Raw genomic sequence first — 20,112 nt, 5'->3', positions numbered from 1 at the left:
AGATGGTCAACTTCCTGTCAAAGGTGGAGGTGAAGACTCAGTCCCAGAAAAACCTGCTGAACCACATCAAGCAGCTGCACACTTCCTCTGTTAAACCCTGAGTGAGGCTGACTTCTCTCCTCTGAGCTACACAGTCCAGACCAGCATCACCAAAGACAACACACTCACCAGCTCCCTCTGGAGGCCGTGGTAGAAACCTGCAGACTGGAATCACTACTAAATAATCTACACTGATCATATTGGTCAACGATTGCAGGGAAAGAAAATTCAAAGACTTGTTCTTCTGTATGTACAGAAGGTTTTTCTTTGTTTTGTTCTTCATGCAAGATGATATTTCCTGAGCAAATGACACCAACAACATCTTTCAAGTCAAGAGAGAAAGCCTCTTGTCATACCACAGAGATGTTTGGAGACCACGTTGGTCAAAGATTTAAGGAACTTTTTCTTCTGTATGTACAGAAGGTGTTTGTAAAACCAGGCATAATTCACATGTTCATGTAACAAATATTTCCTATGGAAAGAATGAAACAAGCTCCTCTTTCATGTTAAGAAAGAACATTTGACATTCTTGTTCCAATTTGCATTTACTGCTGATATTTACTAGCAGTGTATGTAAAAATGTGCATCACATTGTGGTGACTTATGTTGAAATGAAGTTTATTACTTCTTGAATTTTATCATGTTGATAACACACGATTGCTCAAATGTTGCTGAGATGTTTCTTCTAAACTAATTTTAATCTTTGTGATTATTCTGCATTGTTCTGTGTCAGAGCCAGATTTATTTTTGTCCTTTGTTTAAGAGGATTATATACCTGACACTGTAAAGTCAGTGGATTTGGTTCATCTACTCATATCACTTTGTGATTGTTTTAATGTGATTTGTTGTAGAATCCCTTTGTTCTTTGTCTTTGTTATAAAGTGCAGTTTGTGCTTATTCCAAAGTGTATTTTATGAAAATGTGACATGCAGATTCATGTCATAATGTTTGTGTCTTTTGTAAAGATGATTGGTCCCCCACTCATTTTGAGTGCAGTGTCTTGGTGATGTTACCAAGTTATTGTTGTGATGCATCATCATTTATCTTACTCTCATATATAAACTTGACGCTCTGTTTATCTTAATAAACAACCACTGAAAGGACATCAAAGTGTTTCTGTTATCATTTCATTCTATGTTACGCATATATGTCTTGTAGTGATAGTGGATCACTCATCTAGGCATCCTATACATTTATTGGGCCAATATCACTATATATTGTAAAAACAGCAAAGCTCACACCAGGACTATGGTGTAGTAGGGTGACAGGTGAGGGCTTCATGATCATATCTGGAGCCTTATTCTAATCCAAATGTCACAGAAATTAAAATGACAATAATATTCAAATCAAATTAAAATATCTGATGAGTTATAACTCATATGGGACTTTTTGTATATGCAATAGCTTGATTGAAATAGTCCGATAAGTAATGATATGTGTGTCATGTTTTCCTTAAGCAGTCACCATTTTTGGAGCAGTCGTTACTTGGAGGCTAAAACTTTCATGATAACTATTGTCTCTTCACATGATGGGTAAGGGGACACACTCCTATTGTTGTTCCAGTGACACTGTGAAAGGACAGAGTGTGGGAAACCAGAAGAAACTCACTCACAGAGCCCCAGCGGGACAACAGATGCTGACCTCTGTCCTGAGGAGAAACATGTCGAAAGGTAGTATGATGGAATGAAAACTGATGATGGAAAACAACAACACATTTGTATGGGATTACTTACTTTTAACATACCATGAAATAAAATAACATGAAAATATTTGCTGATCTCCAAAGTTTTGTAGCACTTAAGAAATAATGTAGTTGTAATTTAATGGAGGAATTTATGAGATTACAATATCTATAAACATTTTTATGATCATAACTTTAAAGTGTTTGTGATTTTTTTTTACCCCCAAACTGTGACCTGCTGTTTTAATCTATAATACATATATTTACCAGAATTCACACAGATCCATACATATTGTACATGTAGATAAAATTACATCTTGAGGAGCCTTTTTCTTCTCCAGGACCAAAGAGAAGGAGGGTCACAGTTCAAGTTGATTTGCATTCTTCACCACACGGGTTTCTGACTATTGTCCAGAGGGATTTGGCACACTTCAGGAAACAGCTGCCTTGACCTTCTCCTGCATTTCAGAACATGAGATTTGGAGCTTGTGAAAACATGAAAGTTTCATGATGGGCAATTTTCAAACTTTGTCCAACTGTAAACTGAAATAGTGGATCATGGATTGTATATTATTACAGAAAGCAAAAATATTCAGCTTTTGAAATTTGAGTAAATTTTGAGTCAACCAATCATGTTGTTTCCCTCCAGATGGTTGTTGACGTCAGGCTCTGTCTCTGTTGGAAGACACGACCACCGACCATCACAAAAGCTCCTTTCAAAGACCTTTGTAGTGCACTGACCACATCATTCAGCACTGAGTGTGGGAAAGTGAGGACAACTATCTGCTCACACCAACCACAAACTGAAAAGCAAAAAACACACCTGCTACATCTGGACATCAGAAAAAAAAAAGATAAATCCATTCTATATGTTATAATGAAACAATATTTTTTGTTATTATCACTGCTATTATTTTGTAGTTTCCTCGCAGAACTATCTCAGTGATTTTTTTATTTAATCTTTAAACATTCTCTACAACACTTCAGAAATTTGGTAACTTTGCCACATGAGTTGAACTTCATGTCAGAAGGAAAAGATCAGATCTGACATTAAATGATTTTTCCATAGAAAAACACACAGACCATCTGATGTCTGATTGAGTTTGTGTGAGAACCAAAAATGTTACTTTCAGGATAATCAATGACACTAAGTGGGTGTCAGGTGAGACTTGAAAAGTATCTTAATCAGAGAAACAGTTTGATTTGAAAAGCGTGTGCCGAGTCAAAGTCACTGATCTCAGCATCAGGCAGCAGATGTATCCTCTACAGGGTCACCACTTTCTCAGATTCACACAGAGCTTTTCTTTTACGCTGACACACCCACCCAAAAGTGCTCCACTCGTTCCCCTGGGATGTATCAATGTGGCGGGCAAGATTTCTTTTCTCTAATTGACAGCTCTGTGATTGGTCAAAACTGTGAGAAACTCCAGTCAGACCAAGACCCACACATTCATATGGAGATGTGGGAGTATAAATAGGAGGGATGAAGGCAGCAGTGATCAGAGTCTCTCTACAGAGACCTCTACAGCACAGAGATCCAGCCATGGCAGCTACAGTCTCTCCAGTAATGACTAATTCTCAGGACCATGTGATGTGATCATCTCTCTTTGAATCATGAGGTAAATTGGAGATCAGATCAGAATGTCATTCATTATTCATGAAAGATTTTGTTTGATAACAATAAAACTATGCACCAGAACTGTTTTATTAATGACTTTGTTCTTCTTCTTGCAGCTCAGAAAGCCTCTGGTGGAGAAGATCTGCAGAGAGAGAATCAACAGCAGTATTGAACAGCTCAAGTCTCTTCTGGGTCCTGAGCCCCTCAAACAGCACCCAGACTCCAAACTGGAGAAGCCAGACGTCCTGGAGATGACCGTTTGCTACCTGAGAAGACTGCAGCAGCGTCAAACCACAGAATCAGGAGTTCTTGAACAGAGCTATTCCAGGTGTGCCCAAGAGATGGTCAACTTCCTGTCAAAGGTGGAGGTGAAGACTCAGTCCCAGAGAAACCTGCTGAACCACATCAAGCAGCTGCACACTTCCTCTGTTAAACCCTGAGTGAGGCTGACTTCTCTCCTCTGAGCTACACAGTCCAGACCAGCATCACCAAAGACAACACACTCACCAGCTCCCTCTGGAGGCCGTGGTAGAAACCTACAGTCTTCAGTCAGCCTTACTAACTTCAATGATCATATTGGTCAAAGAATTCAGAGCCGCATTCTTCTGTAATTCAGAGATTTTTAAGATTTTTCCTCTTGTTCATACAGAACAATTTACTTTTTTTGGTTTTTAGTGGAAGATTTTTTTTTCCTGAGGAAATCAAAGAAACAAAGTATTTTGTTTTTTGAAACAACATATCTTGTCATGCACATTGCATGAATGAAATCTGATTGCATCTGAAATTATTAATATTACCTACTCTTCAGGTACTGATGATGTTATATTAACATTTGTTATCTTTAGTTTGTTATTGACCCAAACAATAACTTTTGACTAAAGACAGAAAGCATCATGTCAACATGAAAACTTTCTTCTGTATGTACAGATGTTTTCATAACCTGTTATTCTGCTTTTTCATGTAAAAAAAAAAAAGAACTAGAAAAAATAATCCCTATGGGAATGACACAATGTCAGATTATTTTTCATTTTTAGAATCATTGGTGTATCAATTAAATGCATTTAAGTTGATAAATACACTGTATAGACAGTGGATTGACTTATTTGGATCACTTTGTGATTGTTTTAAGATAATGCCTTTTCGAGCATGTTTTATGAAAGTCTGATATGAAGATTCACATCATACTGTTGGTGTCTTTTGTAAAGATGACTGATCCTCCACTCATTTTGAGTACGGTACCAGGCTGTTGTGATGTATCATCACCTCTATCTACCTCCCGTTGGAGCCTTTATAAAATGTTAATACTGAGTGTGTCTTAATAAAGAAATATTGTGATCATACAAGGTTTTGTTCATTTGTCAATCCATAATTCAATCAAAAAGTGGAAATTCACAACTGGAAGAGGACTTCATTTAAATATAAAAATTCAAATTTAAATGTTTTTTTTTCTTGAGCTTCAAATATCAACAAATTATTGGCCACCACTTTGGAGCAGTCCCCAGGCCATGGGAGGGCCAAAACTTCAACGATAACTATTGTCTTTTAATGTTATGGGTAAGGAGACACGCTTCCATTGTTCTTCCTGTGAAAGCAGTGAAAGGACGCAGTGTGGGAAACCAGAAGAGACTCACTCACAGAGCCCCAGTGGGGACAATGAATGTTGATCTTTGTCCTCGGTAGACAGAGAGTGAAATGGAATATGGTGGCATAATGCTGAAAACCGATCATGTTAAACATACAGGTGTTAAGATACTTAACATGCAAATATTTATTCTTATTAATAAGCGTCCAAAATGAATGTACATAAAATATGTCACTAACATCCTTTCAGCGGTGGATTGTTGGCACACTTTAGAACCAAATTAGGCTGTGAGTCCTTAACTATCGATCACTAGTTGGTTATGTGCAATCCAAAATTTCTCCATTAAGTGTAATAGTTAGGTGCAGATTGTTTTAGTTATAAACAACTGATTTGGTTTTGACAGTAATTTGGGATTTTTATCAGGCCTGGTCATGCCAACCAATCATGTACTTTCCCTCCAGATGGTTAGTGACGTCACGCAGTTTCAGTCAAAGCACAGCCAAACCTTTATATAATGTCTTTTCAGGGTCCTTTTGTCGTGCACTGACCACATGATTCAATACTGAGTGTGGGAAACTGAGAGCAGCTATAACCAGAGACAGAGGACACACATGTGACATGGACAAGATGACTTTGTCCAGCACAAAAACTGTGTATTTTTCCTACTGGCAATTTTCAGCACTTACAGTCAATTCAAAGAGAGAGAAAAAGTTTAAAAATAACATACAGAGAAGTCCAATTCCAAAAAACATTTCATGATCACATAGTATTCTCATAGTTTGGCAGAATATATACGGTGTGAACTTGTCGCTACAAAGTCATGAATTGGTGCTCATAACTTTGTAAACATCTACCTTGCTTTATGTGAAACACAATCTGTTTGTGTCTTTTATAAAGACAGCTGTTTCTCTGTTCAGTACAGTGAGTAGACATGTTTTTTTTTGTTGACGTTTAACATAAATATTTTAAAAAAAAAACATGCCAATTTATATAAATGTAATTCATCTTTAAACCAGGCTATCAGTTTTCAAGAAATTTAACAGACAATCAAACTACACATGTTTTATTTAACTAAATTATCAAAGTCTGGAGCAATATAATCGAAACTCATTTAATGAAGCTGAATTATTCGTTTTGTGTCACTGTATTTAATTGAACAACATTAAGCCATCAAACCAATTCATGTTTTTGTGCATTCGTGCATGTTTTCATTTTTTTTTTTAATGTAACTTTAAACACATCCCTTTGACGTCAGACAATGTATCTAATGTGTTGTATAATGAGGCACACTTCTATTGTTCTTCCAGTGAAAGCAGTGAAAGGGATTTGTGTGGGAAACCAGGCAAAACTCACTCACATAGCTGCTGTGGGACAATAGATCCAGACCTTTGCCCTGACAGATTAACAAGGAATCAGGAGTCTAAACCCTCCTCAAATTACAAAATCGCACGGGCCATCATACTTTTTCTTTTTCTAACTAAGAGAATAACAGCTGAAGTCCAAGTTACAGTATATTGCTTATGATATCTGGCTTTCCAAAAGGAAACAATTCATTTATCATTACAAACAATAGTTTAAATAAACAATGCTTGATCAAACTCAAAATGTGTTATAGATGTATATCATGGGGTTCAAGAAATGCATTCAAGGCTTAATGGGCAATTATTTGCTGAGAAGCCCATCCACTGTGTAGCACCTGCACGTGTGCAGTCCATTAATGAAAGTCTATTTGTAGGCAGGCACCTGCTAATTTTGGAGGACTGTGGCAAAAGCACCAGCAGCTTTTTATTACTGCAAAGGGATTTGGCACACTTCAGCAATCCCCATGAACACCTCATCACAGTGATTGCAACCTGAAAATATGATGTGAAACTACTCTGATTATGGCAGATTTTCACCACAATTTCAAATTTTACTACCACTCAGAGCCAGCCAATGGGATCCTTTCCTCCAGATGGTTGGTGATGCAATGCTTTCTTTCTACTGCAACACACAGGCAGCATCTGCCACTAAAGTCTCTTTGTGGCTCACTGACAACAGCACAGGGAGTGAGTGTGGGAAACCCAGATCAACGTGTTACTCTCATTGACTAAAAGGCACATGTCACTGACACAAGAGCAACAGCACAATTATTGCCTTGAGTACTTGAGTAATGCAATAAACTACAGCAAACCAATCAGAAAACTAAAACAGCCCACAATACCAATCTGATAAACTGTCAACATGTTAGTAAACATAACTTGTTATCCTGCATAAAAATTAAGCATTTCATTAAAACTGAATGATGTTCAGTTGACTATTTATTTAAAAAAAGATGCATTAAAGGTTTGGGTTTAGAAATTATCAAACAAATTGAGACCAAAAAATCGAAGTAAGTTTTACTTTATATGTGGTTCATTAATTAGATCGTTAATAGATCATTAAGCTGGGATGAGGAGTCATATTAGTTTTCTTTACAGGGTTTCTATTTTCTGAGATTCAATTTGAGTTCTGAGAGTACTTCTCTCCCAGAGTCCATCACCTGTTCCCCTGATCTCTAGCCACTGTTTCCTGGGCAATAACAGGAGCACGATTGGCTCAGACTGGGAAAACTCAAGCAGGGAAAGACCCAAACATTCATATAGAGATGGTGAAGTATAAATGGGAGGGATATCAGGTTCTGTCCACTGAGACCTTTACAGCACAGAGATCCACCTACATCCCTACTGCAATGATCGCTTATCAGGAGAAAGTGATCCCAACTCATTAGGTAAATCACAAATTGACGCAATTGTCAAAAACTTGTAATAAATTAGATACATTTTTACTAAAACAAAATTCTTGAATTTTTTAAAAATGTATTTTCTACTTTCTGCAGCTGGGAAAGCCTCTTGTGGAGAAGTTGTGCAAAGACAGAATTAAGTCCTGCGTTGAGCAGCTGAAGTTTATCCTGGATCCAGAGCTCCTCAAACAGCAGCCAGACTCCAAACTGGAGAAAGCAGAAATCCTGGAGATGACTGTTTGCTTCCTGACAAAGCTACAGCAGAGCAAATAGCAGAGCTGATAGCAGAGAAGCCTGCTGACCCACTGCTGAACCAGCTGCTCTGGTGCTCTGACAAGAACCTGACAGAGGCTGACTTTCTCCTCTGAGCTCCACCAGCATCACCAAAAACTAATGTTCAAACAACAGCGCCCTCTGGCGGTCAATGATAAAAGCAGCGAATAGTCAACAACCAGAATAAACTTGTCTGCAGAGCCCTTCTGGACCATCAGATACAGACCTTTGCCCTGAAAGAACAGAGCTTAAAACGTCTGTTATTTTACAACAATCAGTTTAACATCAAGCCTTTGATTAAAACTGTTACTCTAGTTTTTTATATATCACACCACTATTTTGTTCAGTAAACTGTTTCATTTGCAGAGTTTGAGATAGATCTTTATTTTTGGGGTCAAACTAACTAAAATAATTTAGCAATACATTACAGTAATTTAAAAATTCAGTTACAACATTTTTTTAATGGCACAGCTGTAGTGGACCCGTTGTTGTTAAATTTGTTTTAACTACAAAGGTTCATGAGCTCATAGTAAGCACAGCGGGTTAGAGTAAAGTTGAAGTGAGGTTAAGCATTACAAGATGAAGCTGTATCCTGTTACATTTAAGACTATGTGAGGTTTAAGTTAAGGGGAAACAACTTCAGTTTCTAAATAATCTAATTCCACCCACAGGCTGCAGCTGTACATATTTTTTTTCAGCTGCTGCAAAATCTGACCTTCTTGTTGTTCATGTAAACTCTGAGTGACAAAAAGTTGAAGGCCATCCAATACTGTTAATATTTTTGCTTAAGTTATTTATGTCAATTATGACAGGGCATGACATTCAGTTTTATTTTTACATAGGTAAATATTTTTAAAGATGATTCTATGGGAGAATTTTCAACCTGCAACAGGGCACAAGAGTTATTTTTTATTATTATTATTATTTATTTATTTATGGTTAAGTGAATACTCTGGAGAAAAGAGTAGGACACATTCACCCCACCAGTTGTGAATTATCCACCAGAAGCACTGGACACACTTCATGAAACTGCCACCACCATCCCCCACCCCCAGGACCCTAAGAGGTGAGATTTTGATGTAGTTGATGGTCAGTAATCAGTAATCATGATTAGCATTAGAGGTATAAAATGTGTAGCTGATTGCAAACTGAAAATAATACTTTCCAAATTGTGGTACCCTAATTTGATTACTTTAAGAATGTTTTTTTTTATTATAAATTTTAATTGTAACATCTGTCCAAGGCAGCCAATGGGATTCTTTCCCTCCAGGTGGTTGGTGATGTAACCTCACGTTTCTATAACAACCCACAGCATCTGCAACAGAAGTTCTTTTGTGGTTCATTGACAATAACACGGGTGTGGGAAACTGAAATTAAATTGCTACTCATGCTCACTATATGGCACGTGTCAAAAGACATGACTGCATCTGGTCAGCTACATGATTATTTTCTAGAGACATTATGATTTAATTAATTGGTACAACACCAAAATATATTCTTGCATTTGTAAAATATATATATAAAACAAAATTTGTAACTCTTTATACAATAGTATAAATGAAATTATCAGTTAAAATCAAATTGATGTTTACAGTTTCCCTTAATATTAATCTCATTATAAACAACACATGCGAAATAAACCATTAATCCCATTATTTTATTTTTACCCATAATTTTTACATTAAAACATGAATGTTTTTCCCTGACATGTGATGGGATAATCAGCGTGTGCTCGGTCAAAACCATTGATCCCAGTATCAGGCAGCAGATCTCCTTTCCCTACAGGGTCACCACTTTCCCATAATCACACAGAGATCTGTTACACTCCCTTCGTTTACCCACAGTCTTCCACCTGTTCCCCTGAGACCTCACTATTATCCCCCAGGCATTAACGGCAGCATGCTGCTGGCTCCACATGGCTTATTGTCTCGCAGAGCACTCTGATTGGCTCAGACTGTGGGAAACCTCAACCAGACTAAGACCCACACATTCATATGGAGATGCTGGAGTATAAATGGGAGGGATGAAACCAGTAGAGATCAGATTCTCTCTACAGAGATCTCCACAGCACAGAGATCCAGGCATGGCACCTAAAATCCCTGCAGCAATTAACAGTTCTGAGGAGCATCTGACTCTGACTCACAAGGTAAATCAAAAATTAATGGAATTTGTTTTCTATAAAATTGTATCAATTATATTTTCTTGCTAACACAAAACTCCCGAACAAATTTATTAATTGCATTATTCTTCTTTGCAGCTCAGAAAGCCTCTGGTGGAGAAGTTACGCAGAGAGCGAATCAACACCTGCATTGAGCAGCTCAAGTCTCTCCTGGGTCCAGAGTTCCTCAAACAGCAGCCAGACTCCAAACTGGAGAAAGCAGACATCCTGGAGATGACCGTTTGCTTCCTGACACAGCTACAGCAGCAGAGAAACCTGCTGACGCACTGCAACAAGCTGCAGACTGCCTCTGATAAGAAGCTGAAAGAGGCTGACTTCTCTCCTCTGAGCTCCACAGTCCAGAACATGATCACCAAAAAAAACAAATGTCCGATCAACAGCGCTCTCTGGAGGCCATGGTAGACACGACAAACTGGAGTTAATACCAAGAAAAAAGAGACCATATTGGTCAAACGTGACAGGACTGAATTATTTGAACTTTCTGTGTTCTTCTGTGTGTGCAAGACGACATTTCCTGAGGAAATGACAGCAATAGAGCCTTTCGTGTTAAGGAAGAAAATATCTTGTCATGCATGTAGCATGAATGAAATCTGATTGCATCAGCGATTATTATCAATGCCTAATGTACGTGTTATGGTAACATAGTTGTATATATAGTACTATAGTTTTTGTCTGTTTTTTTTCTGTGCAAGATGACATTTCCTGAGGAAATGACATCTTGCACATTAAGAAAGAAAACCTCATGTCATGCATGTTGCATGAACCAAATGTAGTATTTTGTTTGTTGGTTTTTGACCCTTGTGATCTAAGATTGAAATGTCCTTTTTCTGGACTGATTGTAAAATTAAACTTGACCCCCATTTAATATCAAAACAGATCTGTTCTAAGATCCAGTTGTTTATCCTTTTAATTATAAAAGGCTTGATATGACCATTTTAACCCCCACTTCACTGAGGATTAAACAGTATATTATTTGTACCTTTTGACAAACACTGATCACTTTGTGATTACTGAAAACCAATCTGTTTTAAGATTAATATTTTATGTTTCACACTGTCAGCTTTTTTGTGATAGGTGTTTCTTTTTTTCCTTTGGGAACGTAAATGTGATCTGTTTGAAGGTCGATATTAATAGTTTTCATATTGATTAATGTGTTCTTAAATGCTGTAAATATTTTGTCTTTCACAAAGATGGTGTCCCTTCACTCTCTCTGAGCACAGTGTGCCTTGTAGAAATCTACAAGTTGTCGTTGTGATGTGTCATCACTTCCTGTTTAAAGCATTTATGTTTTATGTGGCTCTTGTTAAATAAACAAACACTGCCAAGTGAAAACTGTATTTCCATGTTGTTTGTTGTGGTTTTCATAAGTAATGGCAAAGATGTACTCCATTCACTTCCAATTTAGGTCAATTTAAGGGGTGTTTATCACAGATCTTTGTTTAATTTACATATCCAATTAAAAATGCTGCAGTCTAAAAACTATTTAGGTTAGAGCATACAAAAGAAAAACAAGGTTCAATTCTTTTTTTAATGAGGGGAACTTTCTGGATATTTAGGTTTTTAAAACAAAAATAAAAGACACTTTTTAGACACTGCTACTTTGATAAAATTAAGTGTTTCTGTTGTAGCTCTCACTTCCATGAAACCGTCACAAATGAAATCTAATGACATGCAGACTAAGACACACTTCTATTGTTCCTGTAGTGAAAGCACTGAAAGGACGGACTGTGGGAAACCAGAAGAAACTCACTCACAGAGCCTCAGAGGAACAATAGATCCAGACCTTTGCCCTGAAGTGACAGGGGATAAAAGGGAGCCTGACTCCCTATTTCTAATTGTTTTGTTGTTGTCTTTTTGGCCATGATTTTGTCCATTCCTTACATAAAACAGTAACACCATTTTTTTAAATTGTCATTTCTTATTGTTAATCTCTATTTTAACAAGAGATCTTCGAAAGTGTCTTGTGTGGATTTAAATTAAAGACACGAATGAAAGAATAATTTTGTTATTGACAGTGCAAACTGCTCAACGTGTCACACATTCAATCGTTGTTAATTTTTTGGGGTCTAAAAATCTATTCGTCATAACGCCTATTGTAAGTTCAAGCCCAAATGAAGAAGCTCCCTGTCACAGATGGTTTCATAAGTATTTGTGGATCCAAGTTAAACTGAACAAACTAGAGGTCTTTAATTAAAAGTGCCCATGCAAACTCTTTAAGTAGGCATATAAAGGTTATTCAAAATGAACTGCAAGAAGCCTGAAGTTTACTTCAGCATTTCTTCTCATTCATTCACTTGACCCTTTGCCAAGTCTGTAGACAGTCTTTCTCTCTCTTGTCATGTTTATGTCTTGTTGGCGCTCAAATCAAAGTCGTTTCTTTCTCAGGAATATATTTTCCAAGATAATATGAAACAGAGAAACCAGATGAACATGTAACAGCTTGCCTCCATGCCCCTGACAGAAGGGAATCTTGCTCAACAAGACATACTGTTTCTAGAAACATGCTATAGATACAGCTTTACATTGGATGGATATCACTAATTCTTAGGTTCTGCAAGTTATCCGGTTAACATAGTCGATTTTATTAGTACCCCACTTTTCTGAGAGAAAACACAAGCTAATATTTAAAACTCACAAATCACCACTTTAAAAAACAATGAAAGTCACTGGGGATTTCTAGAAAACAGCTGTCTAATTAGATAGCTAGCTGGAAATTTATTGCAAAACACTGATGTTGTCTCAGTCTGCACAGGAGAAAATAAAGCTAGAGGATACAGAAAAGTTAAATTAATAGGGGTAGTGATGGCATCCATTCATAACATCCTAATAGAGGGGACTACATACAAATTCTGTACATAAAGGTCTCATGTTGGATTCAAACCACTGACCTTGTTAATATCAAGTATCAGTGCTGACCACCACACCAGTGAGCTGCCCTGCAGTCTTAACATATACAGCATAAGGTTTACAAAAGATTTAGCATCTCAGCAAAAGGCCAGAGGATGAAGAAATACTCAGACATTACCCATTATTAGCTGAGGTTAACCTACTGTAGTTGAATTCACTTATTACAGATCTTGAACCTCTGTATGCTTCTTCGTATGCTGCAGTATCTGGCCTCCCCATTCCTGATGTAAAGCATTCTAAGTCCCTTTCCAGTTTGTTGGAGTGATAATAATTTCAACTTTCACAAACTGAACTATGGGTAAATAATCTTCAAGATGAAAATTAACTTGTAAATTGGGGCATGCTTATTTAGGCAAATGATAGAAGTGTGGGAAAACCCATGAGACTAGAGTTCAGTGGCAATCACTCCACCAGCAGCCTGTGAATTCTCCAAAGGGATTTGACACACTTCATGAAAATTGTGTCACCCAGGAAGGCTCCCACCATCACAATCCCAAAATTTCAATCCAGCTCTCAGTCAGTTATCAGTCACAGATACGAACCGAGGATCAAAATGTGTCAAAGATTAAAAAAGTAGAAATTATTTTGATATAATCTTTTCAAATGTTATTATCCCAGCCAACCAATGGGATCCATTCCCACCAGATGGTTTGTGATGTAATTCACTGTCTCTATAACAACACACAACCAGCATCTGTGACAAAAATCCCCTTGTGGCTCAATGGCCACAGCACGGGGGTAAGTGTGGGAAACTGAGATCGACCTGCTACTCACAGTGGTTACAAGGCACGTGTCACAAGACACAGTAGCATCTGGATTGAGTTTGTTTTGAGTATTTTAATGTATTATATTGAGAAATTCAAATTAAATTAGATACAGCATTCAAAAATCTTATGGAGTTTTCAAAATGTATGTTTTTGAATAAATTTAAAAAAAAAAAAGATATTTAAGCTCTATGATAGGAAATACAAATTACAAAATTTTCCATTAAAATCAACAGAAGCAGACAATGCAGAGAAATTCACCTAGTCTATCACTTTTTTTTGCTTACTTGAAATTCATACATTACAGCTTTGTTATTCCCGCACACGTGCACTGGGTGCTCAGTCAGAATCATTGATCTCAGCATCTGGCAGCAGATCTTCTACAGGGTCACCACTTTCCCAGCTTCATACAGAGATCTGTGGGCATGTCTCAGTCTCCCCCCAGTCCTCCAGCTGTTCCCCTGAGACCTAACCATTATCCCCCAGGCATACAGGAGCATGTTGCTGCTCCACATGCCTTATTGTCTCACAGAGCTCTCTGATTGGTTCAGACTGTGGGAAACCTCAACCAGAGTAAGACCCACACATTGATATGGAAATGTGGGACTATAAGTAGGAGCCAGGAAGCCAGCAGAGATCAGATTCTTTCTACAGAGACTTCTGCAACACAGAGATCCAACCATGGCACCTACAATTGCTGCACCAATGACCACTTCAACAGATCATTTGACTCTGACCCACAAGGTAAATTGAACACTGCCTGGATTTAAATTATTATTAAGTTGATAGTCTTTCTTTTCTTTTTCTAACAAAAAACAAACAAACAAGGTTATTTATGACTTTGTTCTTTTTTCTGCAGCTCAGAAAGCCTCTGGTGGAGAAGTTACGCAGAGAGCGAATCAACACCTGCATTGAGCAGCTCAAGTCTCTCCTGGGTCCAGAGTTCCTCAAACAGCAGCCAGACTACAGACTGGAGAAAGCAGACATCCTGGAGATGACCGTTTGCTTACTGACACAGCTACAGCAGCAGAGAAACCTGCTAACACACTCCAACAAGCTGCAGACTGCCTCTGATGAGAAGCTGAGGGAAGTTGACCTTTGTCTTCTGAGCTCCACAGTTCAGACCAGTATCACCCAATGCTCTCTGGAGAGAAAACACAACAGCGTCCTCTGGAGGCCGTGGTAGACCACTCACACTGGACTCCATACCAGACAAGCTAAACAGACCATATTGGTCAGACATGACTGGACTGAATTGTTTAAAATTCTGTGGACTTTTTCTTCTGTATGTACAGAAGGCTTTACTTTGTGTGTTCTTGTGTGTGTGTGTGTGTGTGTGTGTGTGTGTGTGTGTGTGTGTGTGTGTGTGTGTGTGTGTCAGATGATATTTCCTAAGGAAAGTGTAGTAGCAATATCTTTCATGTCAGAAAGAAAATTTCATGTCATGCATGTTGCATTAATTGAATCTGATTGCATCAGCAATTTTAATTGTTTCTTTCTGTACTTCATGTACTGATGATGTTATAGTAATGCTTTTTACTATTATTGATTTTCTTCAATTGACATTGACGTTACCTTTTATTGGTTTTCGATTTTTTGGATCGAAATTTTAAGTGTCCATTTTAAGGATTTATTGTGATTGTAGATATTAATCACACAAAATTGATCTGTTATAAGATCCAAATGTTTAGTATTTCTTTCATGAAGATTTTCTAACTATACGACTCAATGTGGGCAAGTCGTGTAATTGTGATGTTTGTACCTCTTGACTGTTTCTGATCAGTTTAACATTAATCTAAATTCAAGGTTGAATTTGTTATAAGATCTAAGTGTTTACAGCTTCTTTCTAAAAGGTTTTCTTAATATCACAGTAAAAACTTGACAGTGATATTGGTACTTCATGATCATTATTGATCAGTTTAATATCTTAATTGTTCTATGCGGACATTTAGATGACGTGTATCTCAATGTATGTCATTACTAAAACTGATCTGTTTTAAGATCAATATGTTTATTGTTTTACTGAAAACATTACTGTTTTTGTTAATGTCAGGTTTGAGAAGACAAAGTAATATTTACTTTGTGAGAAAAAATTGAATTTAGCAGTTAATAACAATGTATTTTAAGGTCATTTGCTGTTTAGTGAAAGTGGAAAAAGAAATCAAATGTCACTGAGTACTGGGTTTTTGAATATTGTAAATTCATTGTCTTTCATAAAGACAGCTTTTCCTCTACTCTTTCTGAGTACAGTGTGTCTTGTAGAAATCTACAAGTTGTTGTTGTGATGTATCATCACCACCTGTTTGAGCTTTCGTCCTTGTTGAATAAATAAACACTGCCAGTGTAAAACATTGTGCTTGCATATAATTTTTATGCAGTTGATCTGTTATCTTTTTACATTGATGCTAGTCAGACAGTGACTAACAAATTTATTAGAACACCACCCAGTGTAAGTGCATTGACGCATGCTCAATCATCAAGCTAATGAAATCCCAAAAAGCCGATTCTGTTTATCTGGACGTAGCGTTTTCAGAATGAAGAAGTCCATGTAACGTCTTTTTGGGGCACCCAAGGTTTACATTTGGTGGAACAGCTGCTATAAATGAACAGAATTGGTAATTGTGTTATTGTTAATCCACCAGTATGCTCAAACTCATTATTTAAAATTATATTTTTAATGCTAAAATATAATTGTTATCAATACATTTTTTGTTTTGTTTTTTACAAAAAAAAGTTAAAAAAAAAAAAGTAAAGCACATTATTATTTTTGCTTATGATACTAAATTACAATTACTTACTTGGATTCCAGAACAGAAAAAAAAAGTTTTAGTGATTGATTGTAATGCTCAATTAACTTCTGACTTCTCAGAGGCACCCAGTGCGCCGGCTCATATTTATAATGTAATTTCTAGTTTCTAACAAGTTTTTGACAGATTTCTAAGATGTCTGTTTTATTGTTTTATAACAGGCGGTTCAATAAATTTGTTGAGCACTGTATGTTCTTCATTTTCTGTCATGTGTCTCTATCTTTGTCTCCATTTGTTGTAGACAAATACTTCAAACCTTTAGAACCTTATTATAATTGTTTATCCAAAAAATGCACATTCAGTGAAAAGCCAACATTTGTAATGAGAAGGGCCATCGATGTTATTTCAATTTGTTCAGTTGGAAGTCAAATCTTTAAACTTAAAGATCAAATATGCAGTGTTTTAACTTTTCTGGTAAAATCATCAGATTCACATGTTTTAATAATTGTTTCAAAGTTAATCATTTAAATCTTAAAAGATGATGTATATTTTAGCTTATGTGGTGCTCAATAAGGCACACTTCTATTGTTTCTCAAGTGACAGCACTGAAGGGACTAAGTGTTGGAAAGCAGAAGAAACTCATTTACAGAGCCCCAGTGGAACAATAGATCCAGACCTTTGCCCTGAAGGGACAGAGGATAAAAGGGAGCGAGACTCCACAAGCGGAAAGATGTTTTAAATCATCATGATGGCTACGCTTCCTTTGAAAAAAGCAGCAGTACCATTTCCATCAGAAAACTGTTATATGATCTTCTTAAACTAGAAGCACTATTTAAACACAAGGTGTTTGAGAACGATTCAGCTGTGGACTAGAATCAAAGAGGTGATGTGGAAAATCATTGTACAAACCTTGAAAAAGAGTCATTCAGAAAAAGCTAAAGTTTTTTGAATAACAGGAAGTCTACAGGAACTACAGGTCACAGTAATTTTTTAATCTCTCTTCTTATTTTATATTTTTTAAGCATCCACCACCTGAAACCTGTGTTTTGCAGGTTGGGGATTCGGTGAAAAAGTTTTGCTATAACAATAAAGTAAAGCAAACATCAGAGGATGCTATATGCCGTGTGTACCAGTTTAGCTTAAGTAGCAGACATGCAACTCTTATTTAAAACTAATTATCAGAAATCTGTTTTGTTTTTTTGTTTTTTGTTGTAAGATTATTGAATTTTAATTTTTCTCAAAAAGGTTTGAACAACCAGTTTTTTTTTTAAAAAATAAACTGGCAAGATTTTTCAGAAGATTTCACACACCTTTGCAATAAAAAAATATGTTGACTTACATACTGGCACATGTCAATTTTTTTTACTAAAGTGTGGGAAAACTCTGGAGAACAGAGCTGAGAGTGAATAACGATCAGCCGACCAGCAGCCAGCTAATTCTCCTGAGGGATTTGGCACACTTCAGGAAACCTCCCACTCTCACAGTTAAAATGTTGATTACTTTGATACTCAGTAGTGAGTGAGTGATTATCACCAAAGTTCAAAATGTATTATAGTGTTAGAAAACTTAAAATGTGACAGGTTTAAACATTCTGAGTTTAGTTTTGATAAACTTTTTAACAGCAGTTTTAAATTGAAACTGTCTGTCAGAGCCAACCAATGGGAACTTTTCCCTCCAGATGGTTGGTGATGTAATTCTTTCTTTGTATAACAACACACGGGCAGCATCTGTCACAGTAGTCCCTTTGTGGTTAATTGAACACAGCGCGGGGAGTCAGTGTGGGAAACTGAGATCAACTTGCTACTCACACTGGATATACGGCACGTGTCAAAGGATGACTGCATGTGGTCAGCAGCATGATAATCGTGTTGAGTAATTTCAGTGAGAAAATCACAGGCTCTTGCACTCAACCATGTTATTACAGGAAAAATTGGATTTTTTTTATTGAAAAAAGGTTTGATAAAAGTTTAAATAAAGTATCAAATGAAATATCTTGATAAATTACAAATTAAATATAACAATACATTCAATACACAATTCACTCTTCAGTTTTTTTGGTAAACAAGCAAAGAGCTAATGTCATCTACCTATCAGTTAGAGCTATAATTCATTAATTAGATCAAGTAAACTTGCACGTATTTGATAGGATGTTAAGGGTGTGCTGAGATATCAGATCTGCTCCCTTTCACAGATTCACAAAGCGCCCTCTTGCACTCTCTTTATCTCCTCCACCTGCTCCCCTGGGAGCTAACTATTATACTCCCGGTGGTAATGACAGAATGTCGCTGCCTCACATGCCTTATTGTCTCAAGCAGCTCTCTGTTTGGCTCAGACTGTGGGAAACCTCAACAAGACCAAGACTCACACATTCATATGGAGATGATGGAGTATAAATAGGAGGGATGAAATCAGAAGGGATCAGATTCTCTCTACAGAGACCTCTACAGCATAGCGATCCAGCCATGACCAGTTCTCGGGATCTGACTCTGAACCACAAGGTAAACTGAAGGTTTCGTTCATGTAAACTGTCAAATTGTAGAAAATATATTTTGTTGCTAACAAAAACAAAACTCCTGAACAAGTTTATTAATGACTTTGTTCTTTTTTCTGCAGCTCAGAAAGCCTCTGGTGGAGAAGTTACGCAGAGAGCGAATCAACACCTGCATTGAGCAGCTCAAGTCTCTCCTGGTTCCAGAGTTCCTCAAACAGCAGCCAGACTCCAACCTGGAGAAGGCAGACATCCTGGAGATGACCGTTTGCTTTCTGACGCAGCTACAGCAGCAGAGAAACCTGCTAACACACTCCAACAAGCTGCAGACTGCCTCTGATGACAAGCTGAAAGAGGCTGACTTCTCTATTCTGAGCTCGAAAGACCAGACCAGCATCACCCAATGCTCTCTGGAGAGAAAAGACAACAGCGACCTCTGGAGGCCGTGGTAGACCACTCACACTGGACTCCATACCAGACAAGCTAAACAGACCATATCAGTCAGACATGACTGGACTGAATTGTTTAAAATTCTGTGGACTTTTTCTTCTGTATGTACAGAAGGTTTTACTTTGTGTGTTCTTGTGTATGTGCAAGATGACGTTTCCTAAGGAAATGACATTGACAGTATCCTGCATGTTAGGAAAGAAAAACATCATAAGATGCATATTGCATGAATGAAAACTGATTGAATCTGCAATCATTATTATATCTGAGAGGTACTTCTTGTACTGATTATGTTATAGTAATACTTTTTACCATTATTGATTTTTTAATCTAAAATTAAAATGTCCTCTTTCTGACCAGAAAGTAATAATGAACTTTACCTGAACTGGACTCACTAGAACCCATTGTGGGTTGAGTTGTGTAATTGGGTTATTTATAGCTTTTTATCATCAGTGAGAGTTTTTATTTGTATCCTTTGTGGATAAAACTTTTTTTTCATCAAGTTTACTTTAATGTAAGTGATTAATGAAAAGGGATCTGTTTTAAGATCAAATTAAATGTTTTGCAGAAAAGTCATTCTCAGATTTGAAGAGACAATGCAGTTTATTTTAATGGTTTTACCTGAC

The 20,112-nt window shown here is 37.0% G+C and overlaps 3 protein-coding genes and 2 pseudogenes across 5 annotated transcripts in view; all 5 read left to right on the top strand.

Moving 5' to 3' along the window:
* LOC309706635 (transcription factor HES-5-like) overlaps positions 1-481 on the top strand; it is a 927-nt pseudogene extending 446 nt beyond the window's left edge. The window contains exon 2 of the transcript XR_014280872.1: positions 1-481. This exon is cut by the window's left edge and continues 210 nt beyond it. The product of XR_014280872.1 is annotated as a transcription factor HES-5-like (transcript).
* A 2,643-nt stretch (positions 482-3,124) lies between these two features.
* Positions 3,125-3,928, top strand: LOC309706633 (transcription factor HES-5-like; annotated as a pseudogene). Its single transcript, XR_014280871.1, has 2 exons — positions 3,125-3,339; positions 3,455-3,928. The product of XR_014280871.1 is annotated as a transcription factor HES-5-like (transcript).
* Positions 3,929-9,977: 6,049 nt separating this feature from the next.
* On the top strand, positions 9,978-10,764 carry LOC309706637 (transcription factor HES-4-like; the record flags this gene model as incomplete). The annotated part of the gene is made up of 2 exons (XM_082533340.1): positions 9,978-10,100; positions 10,212-10,764. 2 exons carry the CDS (start codon positions 9,978-9,980, stop codon positions 10,533-10,535), a joined length of 447 nt encoding a protein of 148 aa, XP_082389466.1. The 3' UTR covers positions 10,536-10,764.
* Positions 10,765-14,440: 3,676 nt separating this feature from the next.
* Positions 14,441-16,153, top strand: LOC309706641 (transcription factor HES-5-like). The gene is made up of 2 exons (XM_082533343.1): positions 14,441-14,548; positions 14,664-16,153. The coding sequence occupies exons 1-2, from the start codon at positions 14,486-14,488 to the stop codon at positions 14,988-14,990; spliced, it is 390 nt and encodes a 129-aa protein (XP_082389469.1). The 5' UTR covers positions 14,441-14,485; the 3' UTR covers positions 14,991-16,153.
* Positions 16,154-18,997: 2,844 nt separating this feature from the next.
* On the top strand, positions 18,998-19,867 carry LOC309706640 (enhancer of split m3 protein-like). The gene is made up of 2 exons (XM_082533342.1): positions 18,998-19,049; positions 19,165-19,867. Exons 1-2 carry the CDS (start codon positions 19,014-19,016, stop codon positions 19,489-19,491), a joined length of 363 nt encoding a protein of 120 aa, XP_082389468.1. The 5' UTR covers positions 18,998-19,013; the 3' UTR covers positions 19,492-19,867.
* Positions 19,868-20,112: the final 245 nt, after the last annotated feature.

Source organism: Aulonocara stuartgranti (assembly GCF_965226115.1).
Source record: "Aulonocara stuartgranti genome assembly, chromosome: 5".
In the NCBI taxonomy this organism is placed as follows: Eukaryota; Metazoa; Chordata; class Actinopteri; order Cichliformes; family Cichlidae; genus Aulonocara; species Aulonocara stuartgranti.
This window is presented reverse-complemented; position numbering and strand designations above follow the sequence as displayed.